At 41.2% G+C, this 15618-nt stretch overlaps 1 protein-coding gene across 3 annotated transcripts in view; it reads right to left on the bottom strand.

Moving 5' to 3' along the window:
- Nucleotides 1–779: 779 nt before the first annotated feature.
- The window catches only part of robo3 (roundabout, axon guidance receptor, homolog 3 (Drosophila)), a 93833-nt gene continuing 78994 nt past the window's right edge, over nt 780–15618 (bottom strand). For 2 of the 3 annotated variants that reach the window (XM_040150507.1, XM_040150509.1), the window contains 16 exons: nt 15150–15316; nt 14900–15021; nt 14524–14740; nt 13823–13947; nt 12941–13124; nt 11729–11980; nt 11421–11460; nt 11052–11191; nt 10547–10828; nt 9338–9485; nt 8593–8811; nt 7483–7682; nt 7149–7256; nt 6174–6341; nt 5371–5513; nt 780–1602 (listed from right to left, as the gene is read on the bottom strand). In XM_040150507.1, the coding sequence (XP_040006441.1) occupies nt 1591–1602; nt 5371–5513; nt 6174–6341; nt 7149–7256; nt 7483–7682; nt 8593–8811; nt 9338–9485; nt 10547–10828; nt 11052–11191; nt 11421–11460; nt 11729–11980; nt 12941–13124; nt 13823–13947; nt 14524–14740; nt 14900–15021; nt 15150–15316 (2527 nt within the window). In that variant the 3' untranslated portion in view covers nt 780–1590. The remainder of the gene's footprint in view (nt 1603–5370; nt 5514–6173; nt 6342–7148; nt 7257–7482; nt 7683–8592; nt 8812–9337; nt 9486–10546; nt 10829–11051; nt 11192–11420; nt 11461–11728; nt 11981–12940; nt 13125–13822; nt 13948–14523; nt 14741–14899; nt 15022–15149; nt 15317–15618) is intronic. The other variant, XM_040150510.1, reaches the window with a different exon arrangement.

The raw sequence follows: 15618 nt of genomic DNA, 5'->3' as shown, positions 1-15618 counted from the left end.
AAAACTGTCCTCGTCTCTTCTTCCTCTGTGTATGGTTCCCTTGTCTCGCTCGCTCTCTCTCCCTCTGCGTCTTGTTTCCTGTCTCATGTGTGTGTGTGTGTGTGTGTGTGTGTGTGTGTGTGTGTGTGTGAATGGTGTGCTTGGTTTTGTCTTTTGTGTGCTCTGCAGTCTGTCCTCTTTCCAGGTCCATGGAGGAGATGAGGTTGTGTGGCTCACGTCCCGTCTGTTTGGCAGCACCTCAAAGTTGCTGGGCGTCACCCACATCCATATTCATCATGCATGTTTAGGATGCATCTATAATATTGTCATCCCAGTTTTCCGTACTATAATTTTGCTCTATTCTGTACACGACCATCTATAGCAAGTTTGTCCATCCTCTAAGAGCGGCCCCTCTTCTGTTGCTCTGCCTGAGTATTCTTCCATTCTTAATCAATTTGAATGGTTTACAACTTGTGTTTTACATTAATTTCACCCGTTAATTCAGTTATTATTATTATTATTATTATTATTATTACTACACTAGCATTATCCAGGTTGGCATATAATTAGGGGTAGAAGTAGTCCAAACAACAAGTCATGGAAGGAACAGACATGACTCACAAATCAAGGAGTAAATTAAGAATACACAGCCCAGAGACCTTGCATGAAAGGGCAATGGTGTTCAATACATTGTAACACACTTCCTGGAAGCTGCTCCACAGAAAGGAATAAAGGCTCAGATCAGCAAATGTATTTTATTGTACATTTACAAAACAACAAGAGTACAAAAAATCAGCCCACAGACATTTTTCTGTTTGTTTTGGAAGGAGTATATGCAAATTTCATTTCACAACTGCAGCAAACAGTCCCTCAGATGAACAAGGGGAAGGGAGCAGAGAGGAGCGGGAGGGGTTACAATCAAACTTTCATAAAGCCTGTCTGTCTGCTGGCACACTGGAACAGATTGCTGCAGAGAAACCAAAGGAAACATAGAAAACTATGACATTCTTATCGGACTACATAGGTGCAGGGATCTCAGTGGGGAAGCGCTCAGGCAGAGGTGTCCTTCCGAGAGAGCGAGAACCCGCTCGTTTTGGCTTTTCCAACCGCCCCTCTCAACCAGCAAACACACTTTGTGCTTCATATTTTCTGTTGTTTTGCCATCACAACAAGAGAGTGCAACAGTAGTTAATGCTTTTCCAAAAAGTATACATTTTGACAAAAAAGTTGGCACATTCAAGACGACATGAGCTTTTTTTATAATAACAGACTTTTTTTGTTTTACATTTGTGAGTTTTTTTTTTAATTTTTTTTATTATCCTCATAAATACAATATACGTCTCTTTCCCTGTATCCAGAGCCCACAAAAGAACAGTACAGACACAGGTATTTACAAATCAAGGGAGAGGAATGAACTCGATAGCTCATAAATTATCATAGTAATACCAAAAAACAAAATGTAAAGTCCATTGTTCTTTCTTTCACAGCAGTGACAGAGTCTGGCATCCAGACACCCGAAACTTCTTCTCTTGTTCAGCTCATTGCGTCCACGGTGGAAAGCAGGCGGATGATGGAGGCATTGGTGGTAGGCTGACAGAGTCACTGGTGTCCTTATCTCATTTCCTGGAAAAAGGGGGAAAATATTTACATATAAGTCAAGGCAGATGCTGGGCTTATATACTCATATCAAGCCTTGCTCAAGTGGACAGTGGGTGCTGAAGACAGGAAGCACCATCGCTTTCTCTTCTTAAGATTTTTTTACAGCCCTCGCTTTCTGACCCGGAAGCTACTTCTCCAACAATCAGTCCACCTGATTAGGATTTTTAATATGCTGCGGAAAAATGAAAACCATTGAGAGACAATAAACCATTATGCCGGGAGCAACAGAATCTTGCCGTGGTTTGGTATCGCAACGGGTCAATTTTGTCACGACTGTCAGTTTTATCAAGGTTGAGTCAGTTTTGTCAAGACTGCTCTGTCGTCAGGGGTAAGGACTTCAATGTATTTCCTCTCAATCGAGGTCCCGTTTAGTAATAAGGTGTGATCCTGTACATTTTTATACTGTATGTGTTTCCCAAAGCAGCACTTCAGCACAAGCAGACTCTGCTATGCACTTCTTGACTTAAGCCTTCCATGCTGTTCTAGAGGCTGCTGAAAGACTCTCAAGTAACATGTTGTATTTCTGTGGGCCGCGTAGATATCAAAAACACATCAATTCCAAATTGTGAATGTCGTAAACAACAAAAAGAAATGTTTTATACTTGGAATTACTCAATATAAAATCAAATCTAATGTGCAGTGAACTGTCAGAGCTGTTTATGATTCAACTTACTGGGTAGAAGTCTGTTTCAGAAGGTGAACTTGATCACTTTAGCTGCTGCTAGACACGCACCTTACTCTTCTGCACATATGAAACTGAAAATAAAGCAGTGATGTTTCTGTACATTCCATGAATATGCACATCATCTGTTTGGATTGTCATCATTTCTGTAGTAGTCAATCTACTGTATATGAGCATGTGGCAAACTGTGCACCATAAATAAAAAGAAACATGGAGATGGAAAATCTGAAAACAAAAAATGGCATTTCAGCCAGAAAATATTTTATATTATATTATATACATATATATATATATATATATATATATATATATATATATATATATATGTATATATGTATATATATATATATATATGTATATATATATATATATATATATATATATATATATGTATATATATATATATATATGTATATATATATATATATATATATATATATATATATATATATGTGTATGTATATATATATATATATGTATATATATATATATATGTATATATATATATATATATTATATATTATATATATATATATATATATATCAGGCAGGAATAGAGAAATTGCACATCAATTAAACAAATCAAATGTTCAGTCATTTATTCTTGTGTGTGTGTAAAAACCTAAGTGAAACAGGTTTCACGTAGCTCTGTACAAGTAGGTTGGAAGCACTTGTTAATTGATCATTGCTGAGAGTGCCTTAAGTTACAATGCCTTTTTTAAACACCTCCCACGGTCAGAAAATGCGTTTGGGAAGCAGGGCCCTGGTCTTAAATCTAAACTGGTCGTCAAGTCAACTGGTCTTTATTGTGGTCCCTCAGAAACGAGTTAATTGGTCATCAAGCATGTGTTGCTCAAAGCGTCACCTATGCATGAACGATGTCTGGTGAAGAGAACAAGTCTTGTGTGTTCCCCACATCTAATGGCGTGTCTCTAAGTTTCATACATGCCTGTGCTATGACAATAACTGCACACTTGATGTGCATTGTCACCACAGTCTCAGAGCAGATGTAACAGGCTCGAGGACAGCAACACCCCCCACCCATCCTAGACTGACCGCCAGGGTCAAAGGGCAAAGATAGCAGTCAGCAACTGCACAGGAAGAAGGGGTAACCTAATCCAGGCTTCCTGTGGAAACAGCCCAAACTTTATTGCGAAGGATGTAGTGCTTTCATGTCCCCGACAAGGCGTGAAAAGGCCAGTGAGGGTCAGTTAGGGGCAGTTGGGGGGCTGAAGTGTTCCTTGCTGCCCCACTGGGGGCGACCTGAGAGGCACCAGATACAAGGGACCTCTGTGTGTGCATGTGTTGAGAGCGAGCGAAAAGAGCAATTGTGTCTGCCCGTGTGTCACTTTTACAAGTGTCTTTGCTCGGTTCCCATGTCAGATGTGTGTTGGGGTCAGCGTGGACTGACCCATGACGGGGCCATCCTTTCTCTTTCTCTGCACACAGGCAGCTTTATGACGCCTCAGGTTACAGCGTTAAACTTAACAACTACAGCACTTAAAGAAGCATCAAAGCTGCTACACAGCCCATTTCTCATGCAGCCATGCCTACGTATGGATGTTGGCTGACGTACCTCAATGTCATTTCCTCTCAAAGTCAATTTGATTGCTTTACTTGTAACCTATGTGATTGTTGCTATACAGGTAATTTAGTTCTGAAACTGTGGAGGATCATTTTGCTAAAAAGTGAACCAAAAGCAGTGGTAGAGTAACTAACTGCATTTACTCAAGTACTGTACTTAAGCACAATTTTGGGGTATTTTTAATTTTTATTTACTTTTGAGCAATTTCATTTTCTTACTTTATACTTCTACTCCACTACATTTCAGAGAGAACTCTTGTACTTTTTATTCTTTTCCATTTATTTGGCAGCTATAGTTTCTAGTTACTTTTAAAATCCAGATTCTGTATATAGAATATTAAATTGTAATGGAGCATTTTTGCGGTATAAGTGTGGTATTGCTACTTTTAAGTGGGTAATTAACAGGTTAGGTAAAAGATCTGAACATAGTTGATAATAATTTAAATCAACAGAGATGATGATAATTGTTTTTTTGTTCTACTTCTAGAGATAATCATACGCTATGAATAAATGTTGGAAAAGGAAAAGGAAATTGGATACTGAAATAATGTTACAAATATTGTGAAATAACAATATGAAATGGAAAGAAAATTGGAAAAATATAAATGAAAAATGTAAAATCTTTTGGAATCTTCAAATCGTTAAATTTGAAATGGCTTTTGTCATTTCAATATCTAATGACCTTTTCCAGTTTCTTTGTATTTTACATTTAATAATACCCTGATAATCATTAGGAGTACAATAAAATAATTATGTAATTTAACATTTCTCATAATTTTCCACTGATCCTTGGCATTTTATTTCTGGGCAAACTTAACCTCCATAATAAACCATCCTATTTAACACATTTTCCAAGTGTCTCTCCATCACGACGATGGCCAGGATTCTGACTTTAAGCAACTTCATGTGCTTTCTATCAGTTACTAACCCTGTCTACCTGCTGCAATGTTGTTTTTAAGTGTTGCCTCACCAGCATGAAATCTCTGCAGAGATTTCCATTCATCTGCCACAGCTTGTTCTGCCATAAAAGACACTGGCTCGTTGTGAGGGAGTCTGCATGTGGTGCACTTAAAGAAGCCCTCCCACTGCGAAGTGAGGCCTCAGAAGTGCACACCAGAGAGAGCAGTGGGCTTGCACTGTTTCTTACTGTAAAGCCTATCCTGAGTAGATGGTAATGGCAGATCTGTATGTATTAGCCTGAGAGCTCGTTTGTGTGTGTGTGGGCAGCAAGGGAGTGTAGTAGCTCCCACACGTTCTGTGGAAGATTATGTGTTTTATGGAGTGCAGGTAATGATATGTGGATAAAACTAAACCACATCAACCTTTCCATGGCATAGTCTTTGTTCCCATGCTCATGAATATCTGAAAGCATCAATTATTAAAACCACCGGAGGTGAACGGAGAACATTTTTTCTTGCATAAAACCACACTGAAATTATAAAACCATTTGCGTTGCTGTATTTTACCTCGTTGTGTTTCCTGGCCGAGTTGAGCCCCCGGGAGCTTGTGGAGCCTCTGGATGAGGAGCTTCCCGTGGTCGAGCAGTTACTGGACATCTGACTCCTGGAGAGGTAACAGGCCTTACTACCATACAGCATCATCTCCTCATCTGTGGAGGAAAGAAGATGGAGGATGACAGTGAGGCCTTGAGGTTGCCGTTTAACAGGCAGCAAAGTGTGTTGTTGGGAAAATGGTTTAAGTTAGATAGAGAAAGAACAGTTTTAGAACTCCTCTATTTTTGCAGTTGTTACTGAAATTCACATATTGTAATGTCTCAGAAATTAGGGCACAGAACAAATAAATGAAACTTTTGTTTAAACTAAATGAAAAATAACTTTTATAATAATAAAACTTTTAAATAAATAAATTAACACTAAAACTAAATGTTTGACTGATGCAGCTGTGACGTGTGTGCTTGCTAGTTACAATGTGAGGAATCCATTCATAGGAAATGATCTGGCACCCAGTCACCAGCCAGTCCCATTTTAATCTACTGTGTAACACTGGAGGGGGAAATACTGCAGTGCAGTAGTAGGACATGATACAGCAGAAATGTGGAAAAGGCCATATATAACTATATTTTACTCTGTCAGTGAAATATACAGGTCTTTTCATTCTATTTCTCATTTCTACAAAGAGCGAAATATTTCGGTACATGCACAATCTGCCCTAAGTTAGATTCTGCTAACCTTAAACTAGAAATGGTGTCATATGTGTCATAAACGAAATTATGACTGAAATACGAGACTCTGCAGAACTTTTTTCTTACTGTCAGCGTGTCTTTGTCCCGAGCCTTTCCGTTGGTGGCTACTGCTGCCGTACTCATTCCTCTCCAGGGAGGACAGAGCGCTATTCCCCACACTGTTGGCCTCCACGCACCCCTGGGGACCCTGCAACCTGTCCTCCTCTGGGGGCGGCTCCGGAGGTGGGGGCAGGTCTAAACACAAGAGATGGGGTGAAAATCATACGTGCAAGACCATCTGAGTTTGGAGTTTCAGGAGCTAATTTTAGTGTGAGGTTATTCTGTTACAGAATAGCTTTATATTGCTTTAAAAAAGAAGGAGAACGTTTCGTTTTTGTTTTCTGTTTTCCCATAATTGAAAGAACCCAAGAGACTAGTTAAAATGGTGTTTTCTTTTAGAAAACAGGGGTAATTTTAAATTAAAACTGACTGTCTTATTGTTAAAATGAGAGTTCTGGTTATGTGATTCACATGCAGCCACATGCTGTTAAACTGGTTTCAAGGTTATTTGATTGACAATGCAGTGTCACTTTAGATTCATAATCTTTTGCATTGCAGTGCGATGGTTATCTGGTAAACATATGGTGTGTGGAGAAATTCAGAGTCTGCAAACTAAGATTACAAGTCAGATTTATGTATATAATCAGGAACATTAGCCACAAATCTTGAATCAGAGTCATAAATATTCAACCACAGATGGTGTGTGTACTGTATGTGCTAGATTACTGTGATGCCTTTTTATTCACTCACTGACAAAGAGCAAGAGTATAAAGACAAAATAACTGCACAATTTTCTCCTGTGCAGTAGAGCTGCATATCCAGCTTCTGAAAACATTACTGTCCCCCAACAGTGCCATTGTCATGGTCATGCAAAATAACAGCCTTTTTGATAACACTTACTGAATTCGAGAAAATGTCAACCATGAAAAACAGAAATATAAAAGCTATTGTCCTTGTTCTGCTGAAGTGAACTTATTTGAATCCAAACTCAAACCCACTCACCTCCTTGCATATCTCTTCGGTATGCTGAACTCTTGGACACCTTTTTTTTCACTCTTGATTTTTGGTTGGGAGGAGTGCATGTATCTGCTGGGGATGAGCGACTGTGCACTGTATGCGAAAAAGCAAAAACATAACCATCAGAAAGTGTTTTTCCTCTATACTGAACCGACTGGTATTTGATGTATTTAATGCATATGGATTATTTAAATTACAAACAGTCAGCACAGTTTTAGGGTGAATGCATACACGTATATTCAGCTAAAGCAATCGAGCTTGCTAATGTGCATTTGTGCCTGTGTGTTACGCGCAGGCTTGTATGTGTGAGTCGCTTTACCAGGTGTAGTCGCGCTGCCGTTGTCTTCATTCAGAGCTGGCCCCTGGCTGTGCAGGCAGCGAACGGCAGGACTTTGGCACTGCAGAGTGCCAACTTCTGATGAGCCTTGATGCTGTTGGCCAGAGAGGTTGGGGTTGGACTGGGTGAGCGGCGGGCTTGGCGCCTGGGGAACTGGCACTGGACCGCAGGGTAACCTTCTGCTATGGGAAGTAAGGGCAAGATGTTAGTGGAAAGAACAAATGAATTGGAAGCTACATCTTTGCTAGAGGGTGAGGTTTATGTTACAGGAAAAAGTACAGATCGTGTGTGCTATTTTTATCCTCTGTTTGGTGCTGTAATATTTTTGCCCGCCTTCTCCTGTTATGATTTTAAATGTTTTCAGCTTCATTGTTATTTAAATGGCTGATAGAGCATCTGGCCAAGGGATTAGCCACTTGTCTAACAATGGCATATGTGGCTTGATGGACATTGTCGCTGTAAAAATAAAACAAATAAATAAATTAGATGAAATGATATAGATTTTCCTGAAGAAATTGTTGAGATGGATGTGAAAACTTGCAGCTACAATGTCAAAATAAACAACTAGAGTGAGACTAAAGCTGGTTTAACTTTAACTTTAACAAGGGTGTGTTGAATTGTGAATTGTGAAAACCACTTTTCATTTGTGATATTTTGTCTTGAAAAAGTTGCATATTCGCGCTTTAACGTCAAAAAGCCTCACAATAACAGTTAAATAAACGGATAAGACTGATTACACACTGTTACGGGGGAATTTCTCTATGTAAAATAGATTGATTTGAAAAAAATAACAGTAACTTGATTTTTTACCATTGCACTGTCCCTCTGTTCACTAGCAGTGAACAGTGGATGATAAAATCGAATTGGGGAAACACAACGATTAAAAATGAAATAACCTTCCTTCCACAAAGCAGAATCGAGGCTTGCATTCAGTAAATGTGAATAATGGATGAAAAATTGGTGTTTATGTTCATGAGTTAGTGTGTTAATGATGATATCTTTGCTTTTTGAAATTTAAAAAAATATTCAAACAGTGGATTCAAATACAAGCAGAACCATTAGGTGCTAGTCAATGCCGAGTCCTTCACATACCGTGACAGCTGCTGGCCATCTAGTTGGTTGAGGCGGGGGAGGTCATGGGGGGCTCGGGTCTCCTCGTGGGGTGACGGGGTGAGCGTGGCAGTCGACTGGTGACTGTAGGAGGTGGCCGGAGAGGAGGCGTTGTTCCTCTGCGGGGGAGAAGGTCCGTCCTCGCAGCCCTCCATCAGGTAGGTCCTCTCAGGGAGGGGAGGGCACCACTCCTCATCCGAGCTACACAGACAAAGACATAAAGATAGGGATACAGCTAAATGATGCAGTGTAGGAGATGCAGCTGGATCTTATCCTTATGTGCTCTTAAAAGATATTGTTGAGGTCAACCTGGTTGTTGGCTGGTGCCTTCAAATGCAGCTAGCTATGAGGCTACTTAGAGATTACTGCTGTTCTTTCAGGCTCGACTCAAGTTAGAGGGCCTTGCCACTGGCAAAAGTGCAGGAGGCTAAGCTTCCACTTGGGTGTGATACTCACTAACAATTTTGCCCTGAGGTTGCAGGGAGCAACTGGTACAGAGGAACACAGCTAACTATGTTTCAAGAGTTGGAAAAACAGCTAAATCACTAAAGCAATTGACCAAGGCTGAGGTAATTGAGTTGTCAAAGCCAGAAGCATAAGAACCACATCGGGTTTGAGACTTAATGTGCCTGTTAGAAGTGACAGTAAGTCTAAATGATGACGTAGCTGTGTAATACTAATTTATAGAGATGTCTGTTTGAGAAAGGGGAGTGGGAGTCTGACTCACCCTATGTCCATGTCCTCCTGCTCTGGGTACTGGTCATCCTGCTCACACTGTTCCAGCTCTCCAGTGGGGGGCGGCGGGGGCAACGCCTCCATCCAGGTCAGCGACGGGGTCTTGACAGGCTTACCCATCGCCTTCTGCTTGGGTTTACCTACAGAACAGACAGAGAGAGGAACACAATGATTCACCTGAAGAAGACAATTTGTCACACTGAGCCGATTCATCATGAGCATGATTTGACACCTATACCAGCAGGCCTGTGGCTGAAAGATATGAATATGTCTATGAGATTAGGGCCAAATGGGCAAGCAAAATGAGATTCTTAGAAGATATAGAAGAACTGTTTTCTTTTGACCTTTCTAGAAACCTTTTCCTGGGTGCAGTACTGATGCTAAGTCGAGTCAATTTATTTATAAAGCACATTTAAAAACAAAAGATGTTCACTCAAATTGCTTCTACGTAAAAAATTCAACCAGATAAGAAAAATAAGTAACGGAAATAAGGGCTGCAGCTAACAATTATTTCCATTATCGACTAATCAATTCATCATTTGGTCTGTAAAGTGTCAAAAAATGGTAATAAATATCTGTTACAGTTTCCCGAAACCCATGGTTATGTCTTTAAATCACTTGATCCAACCAACAGTCCAAAACCCTAAAATGTTCGGATTACAATCACATACGGTACAACAAAGAGTTCCTCACAACTGAGAATCTGAAACTAGGCAATTATTGGTATTTTTGCTTGAATAATTACTTGTCAAAATAGTTGCTTATTCTGTTGATCAACTCATCAATTACTTAACTGATTAATTTCAGTTCTAATGAAAATTATTAATTATAGATTAATGCAAAAATATTATAGAAAACCATTGAATAATAAAAACAGAATGTGGACAGTCATGTAGTCAGAACATTTGAAAAGATAAAAGCTGGGTTTTTAGTATAGTTGTCACAGTCTGGAGGCAACACTGGATAAAGCGTAACCACACGATTTCATTTGGGAGTGTGGAATGAGGAGCAGTGATTGGTCAGCTGAGGAGCCTGGAGGTGGAGTAGGGGCTGAGGACATTGGAGATACAAACTGGTGCCAGACAACACACACACCGCAACTAAACACATGCTTTGCTGGTTCGGTTTTATAAGCTGCAGCAAAAAAATCTGTGTATACTGAGCAAAGACAGAAAAGGTCATGCTTGTGGTGCATCCTCACCATTGCAGCGGTCCGGCTGTGCGTACTGAGCTCCAGAGGGCCCCGGCTGGGTGATCCAGTGTCCATCATCCTGATGCTCACTGCTGTGGGCCGGCGCCTGTGTCTGGTTGGTGAAGGGCATAATGGAGGTGGAGGCATAGGGGGTGGTGGAGGTGTGCTGGGCATAGGTGAAGCTGTGCAGGTCCTCGCTGGTGGCGTCTATGGTGCTGTAGATGGGACCTTCAGTGGAGCCGCCCATGCTGTACTTCTCCGTCTGATTCAGGTAGTTGGAGATACCAGCTTCTACACAGGGACAGAGGCTATATTTAGCACAGTTTTCTTGCGTTTTTGGGAGTCTGTTAACTCTGTTTTGTCAAACTGAGCTATTCTATTTATCACCATGCTCAATGACGCTTCACCTCAATAAGAAAATCTGCCACAACAGCTATTACATGAGCACGACAACACAATAACAGACATTCATACACTGTATCTACCAGACTATTCTGTCGAAGCAGCATCCTACCATTGTAGTATCTCTCAGCTGTGTCTTGATTGGCGCTGCAGCAGTTGACGGCCTCCTTACCACTGTGGACCAGGTTGGTGGTGGGCCAAGAGTCTGCCAGCCATGGGTAGTTGCCCATGTTGCCTGCCAGCACGCCGGGTCTACAGAGACATTCTGGCATTAATTTAAGGCTGGGTGGGACACAGTACAACACCAACGACTGTCCAGATGGAAATACAAGAAACAGCAAAGAAAAAGCTGCGTGTGTAGACAGTGAGAAACATTTACAGTTATCACTCCAGTCTACTGATGAGGGTAAGTGTTAAAAAGAGAAGACAGATTACAGACACATAATAGAAAAAAGACAAATGTTGGACATAATTTAATTACCTTCCATTGAGTCCTGATGCCTCTCCATGAGGGAAACCAACTGCAGAAGACAAAGAAAAAGAGAGAGTGATGAAGAGAAGTAAATGACCCACGCAGTGAGGATTAAATTATTTTTTTTTTTTTTACATCATACGTGCTCCTAAAAAATGTATTTAAATATGAAATGCCTTTGGCAACAATCTGATCTCCACTTAAGGTACTTTTCATGATTTCTGTCATAAGTGCAAAGTATCATCCCAGGCAGCAGCATCAGAGAGCCTCAGGTCAGTAACAACAAATCATTCCACATCACCATCATTCTTCCTGACCTGCTGGTGTGTAGGCGAAGGAGGCAGTGTAGTGGCTCAGCTCCTTCCTCTTCTTGCGCCTGCAGTAGATCCAGACACTGAAGCCCATGAGGATGACCCAACAGGCTCCGCCAATGCCTGCAATGAATGCTGGCTGCTTGACCACATCAGTAATCTGCTCGGCCAGACTTACGCTGCTCTCCTCGCCGTTGTTGCTGGTTCCACCGCTGCTGCTGCCGCCGCCTGGCATGGAGGGCTGTTCAGCTGGTAACTCTGGGAGAAAGAAAACAGGAGGGACGAGGGCAAAATGAGATGAGAAAGAAGAACTGAGTGAGAACGCAGCAATGCTCTGAGCTAAATGCTAAAGTCATCATGGCAACGTGCTCACAATGACAGTGCTAACATGCTGAAGATCAAAAAGTAAAATGTATACCATGTTCACCATCGTAGTTTAGCGTGTTAGCATGCTAAGATTATGGATGCTAATTAGCACAAAACCCAAAGTACACCTGAGGCTGATGAAAATGTCTTTAGTTTTGAACGTATTTGGTCAAAAACCAGAGTACTGGACAAAATTAAAATTTTGACCTGATGATGGTACTAGATGAAGAGTTAAGGGGTCATCAAAGTTACACATACTGGTGGTGGATGGATTCTGGTCCAAATCCGGACCAAAAGACAATTATTCCTATTATTATACCCAACCCTTAACAAAATTTAGGTGTAACCTTATCGGAACTGCTTGCAAGTGACACATGGCTATTTCATCACCTCACCAGTCATTTTTCACGCTAGAAGCTGCATTTTGAATCAAGCTGTCCTCAGAGTAAGGTGTTGAGAACCACAAAGCTGGAGAAATCTGCCGTTTTTCTATAACTTAACTTAAATATGATTATGAAAATTTGTAAGTGGACCTGCTTGACTTGTATTTGATGTCATTAGGACTCATCTTCTGGGATACATGAAAATCTATACCAGATGTCATGGCAATCAATCCAATAGTTAGTAGTTCACTCCAAACCAAAAATATTAACCTCATGTTGGAACAAAAGGAAGTTCGTCTTCTTGTCACCATAAACGTGTGTACAAAATTTCATGACAATCCATCTAAGGGTTGATAAAACAATTCAGTCTGGACCAAAGTAGTGGACCAACAGGCGTGGCTAGAGACGTTTGTCTCTCGTACATCTGTATGTTGTCCCGCCCTTATTGTTTTTCTCATTGTGGACTCACTGATGAGGACAGACACGGGCTGACTGCGAGTGCCAACACCAGCGCTGGTCACTGCCGCCACCTCCACCTGGTAGAGCACACCGGGAATCAGGCCTTTCAGCACGGTGGACAACGCGTTTCCGTCCACCGTCTTGTTGATGTAGTAGCGCGTCTGGTTGTCTCCACCACTGCCCACACACCAAACCTGTATGGATACAAAGAGTTGGAACTGAATTTGTTTTGCAGCTGCTTTTGGTCTCTGCTGTGTTTTTGTGACACTTTTAGATACTAGTCTGATATTCCTCAGCTCAGAGTGAATTTGCGTTTTAATTCGCTGAAGAAATAATGAACCATGGGCTGCAACATTTGATCTATTCAGAACGACATCAAAGCATGGTCAGACGTTCCCACTGTTAAATGTACAAAAGTCATTGAACTTCACCACGAACCAGTGTGTTCTACTCTGCGTTTGAAGTTTTAGAAAGACTGCCTGGATTCTTTTTTTCCTTTGACAAGGTTTAATCTCTGTATGTACAATGATTGAACAAAACATTAGGGCCATCTTGCTGAGATTGAATCACATTTCTTTTTTGTGCTATCAACTGTCCTCCAATAACCCTCTGCTCCCTTCATTCTACATCATTTTTTTTGATAAATATAAGTTTAATTAAGGAAATCTCATTAGTTTTAACATCTTATATATAAAATATTGTGCACGTTTTGTGTGAAATGAAGCTCATTGCATGCCATATATGCTCCATGCAGTGTTTTCTCTACTTGTTACGTGTTTTTTAGCGGCTTTGTGCTATTTGTCTGTTGGTGTTGGTGATTGGAGCTTGTTGCCTTCAGATAAAACTGCTCTTGTGTCAAATGCATGACTTGACTCAGCCGAGGCGTGTTTACCTTGTAGTCCTGGATGACTCCATTCTGCATCTCGCTAGGTGGAGGCTCCCAGGAGACACTGATGCTGGAGCTGTTGCTTAGCTTCACTGTTGCGACCGTAACAGCTCTGGGTGGCGCACTGGGGACTTTGATAGGTGGGAAACAGCATGCATGTCATTTCATCAACATACTGATACATGGCACAGTGAATGGCATAGAAATTGACATACCGTATAACGTATAAAGCAAAAGTTAAGAAACATGAAAGTGAACTGTAGCGGGAGGGGAAATTAAGTTTTAGCAAGTGCTTTTAAAAGTTTTATTTTACTTATTTATTTATATTTTGCCAGAATAAGCTACCCAGGCAGGTCGATCCTACGTCTATAAGGGCTGATGGCAAAAAAACACAAATGTCGACTCTCTTGTTTTTAATCTAGATAATCTAGATTCCATCGGCCAATGTAAACTTGCTGAGGACCTCGGGCTGGGTTACGCTGAAATGAATGAAAATAGGGATCAATATAATTAATCCAAATACAGGAGGATAGAAAATTAACCCCAAAATGAGATAACATTACTAGCGTGCATGCAGTGCCATACAGGCTAATGAACAGCCATTTTCAAGGCCCCAGAACGTCAAAGAAAACATAGCCTAGAATATAAAAATAATTTTTCTTTGAATTTATCTCAGATACAGACATAATTTATGAGATTTTTCTTACCTTCTTCTGGGGTTCGGATCAGTAATGTCCGGCTGTCCTTGCCCTGGAATTCATCGAAATAGGGACGGATCTTTATCTCATACTCAGTTCCTTTGAACAGGCTGGTGAGGACGGCGCTGCGCTCGGAGGGGGAGTTGATGTCCTGGAGGAGCCAGGTTCCCCCGCTGGGTCGGTAGAATAGACGGTAGCCCTGGACATACTGAGACTGACGGTCAACCTTGATGAATTGAAGGTGGCGGCGGGGGGAAAATGAGAAAAAAACAGAGGCAGAAGGCAGATGGAGATAAAGTCAAACAGTGAATTTCTCCTTTACTTAACCCTAACTGAGCCCTCAAACGTTCCTACTCTAAATACAACAAAGATTTGAGCCACTCACAGTCCAGGATACTCGGATGGAAGCAGGCGTTAGCGTGACAGGCTCTTGAAGCTGGACAGCCACCTCTCCCAGCTCCCTCTGCACCTGTCTGTGGTCCACTCCCTGACCTGTAGGACTGACATCTGAGGGAAACACATATATTCATACTCCTTAGAGCGCTGCTGCCAATGAATTGGCACACACTGTGTGGATTTTCACGATAATAGATCTGAGTCATGCTTTATTTGGTGTGAGAAGGATGCAGACTGACCTTGTGTTCTGACAGGCTCAGAGATGGGGCTCGGGTCACTGAGGCCGTAGGCATTGACGGCTCGGACAATGAACAGGTAGATGGTGTTGGGGAGAAGACCGGTGATTGTGTGTGTTTCCATCTTGACCATGTCGGCTACGGTCTGCCATGTGCTGCCCGCTGATTGGCTGCGAAAAGTTAGGAGAAAAAACTGTTGTTAAGTTTCTGATACCAGTGTGATATTTACCGACCACAGTTTGATCCCTAATCTTAGACTACACAGGTGCTTGTGTGTACTCTCAACATCTCAAGTCAGAATCTATGCATGTGACATGTACAGTATAGTATTTGATGTAACAATACAGTGGAGAGTTGAAGAATCAAGCGTATTCTTTTTGTCACTGTTGAAAGAAAAGAGTAGTGGAGAAAGTATGCCTTCCAATGTCAAAATACTCCACATCTAAAAGTCAAGCACTGAAAATGTTACTAA

The sequence above is a fragment of the Xiphias gladius genome, chromosome 17 (genome assembly GCF_016859285.1).
Source record: "Xiphias gladius isolate SHS-SW01 ecotype Sanya breed wild chromosome 17, ASM1685928v1, whole genome shotgun sequence".
Taxonomy (NCBI): Eukaryota; Metazoa; Chordata; class Actinopteri; order Istiophoriformes; family Xiphiidae; genus Xiphias; species Xiphias gladius.
Note: the sequence above shows the minus strand (reverse complement) of the source record. Positions and strands in the feature narration are given on the sequence as shown.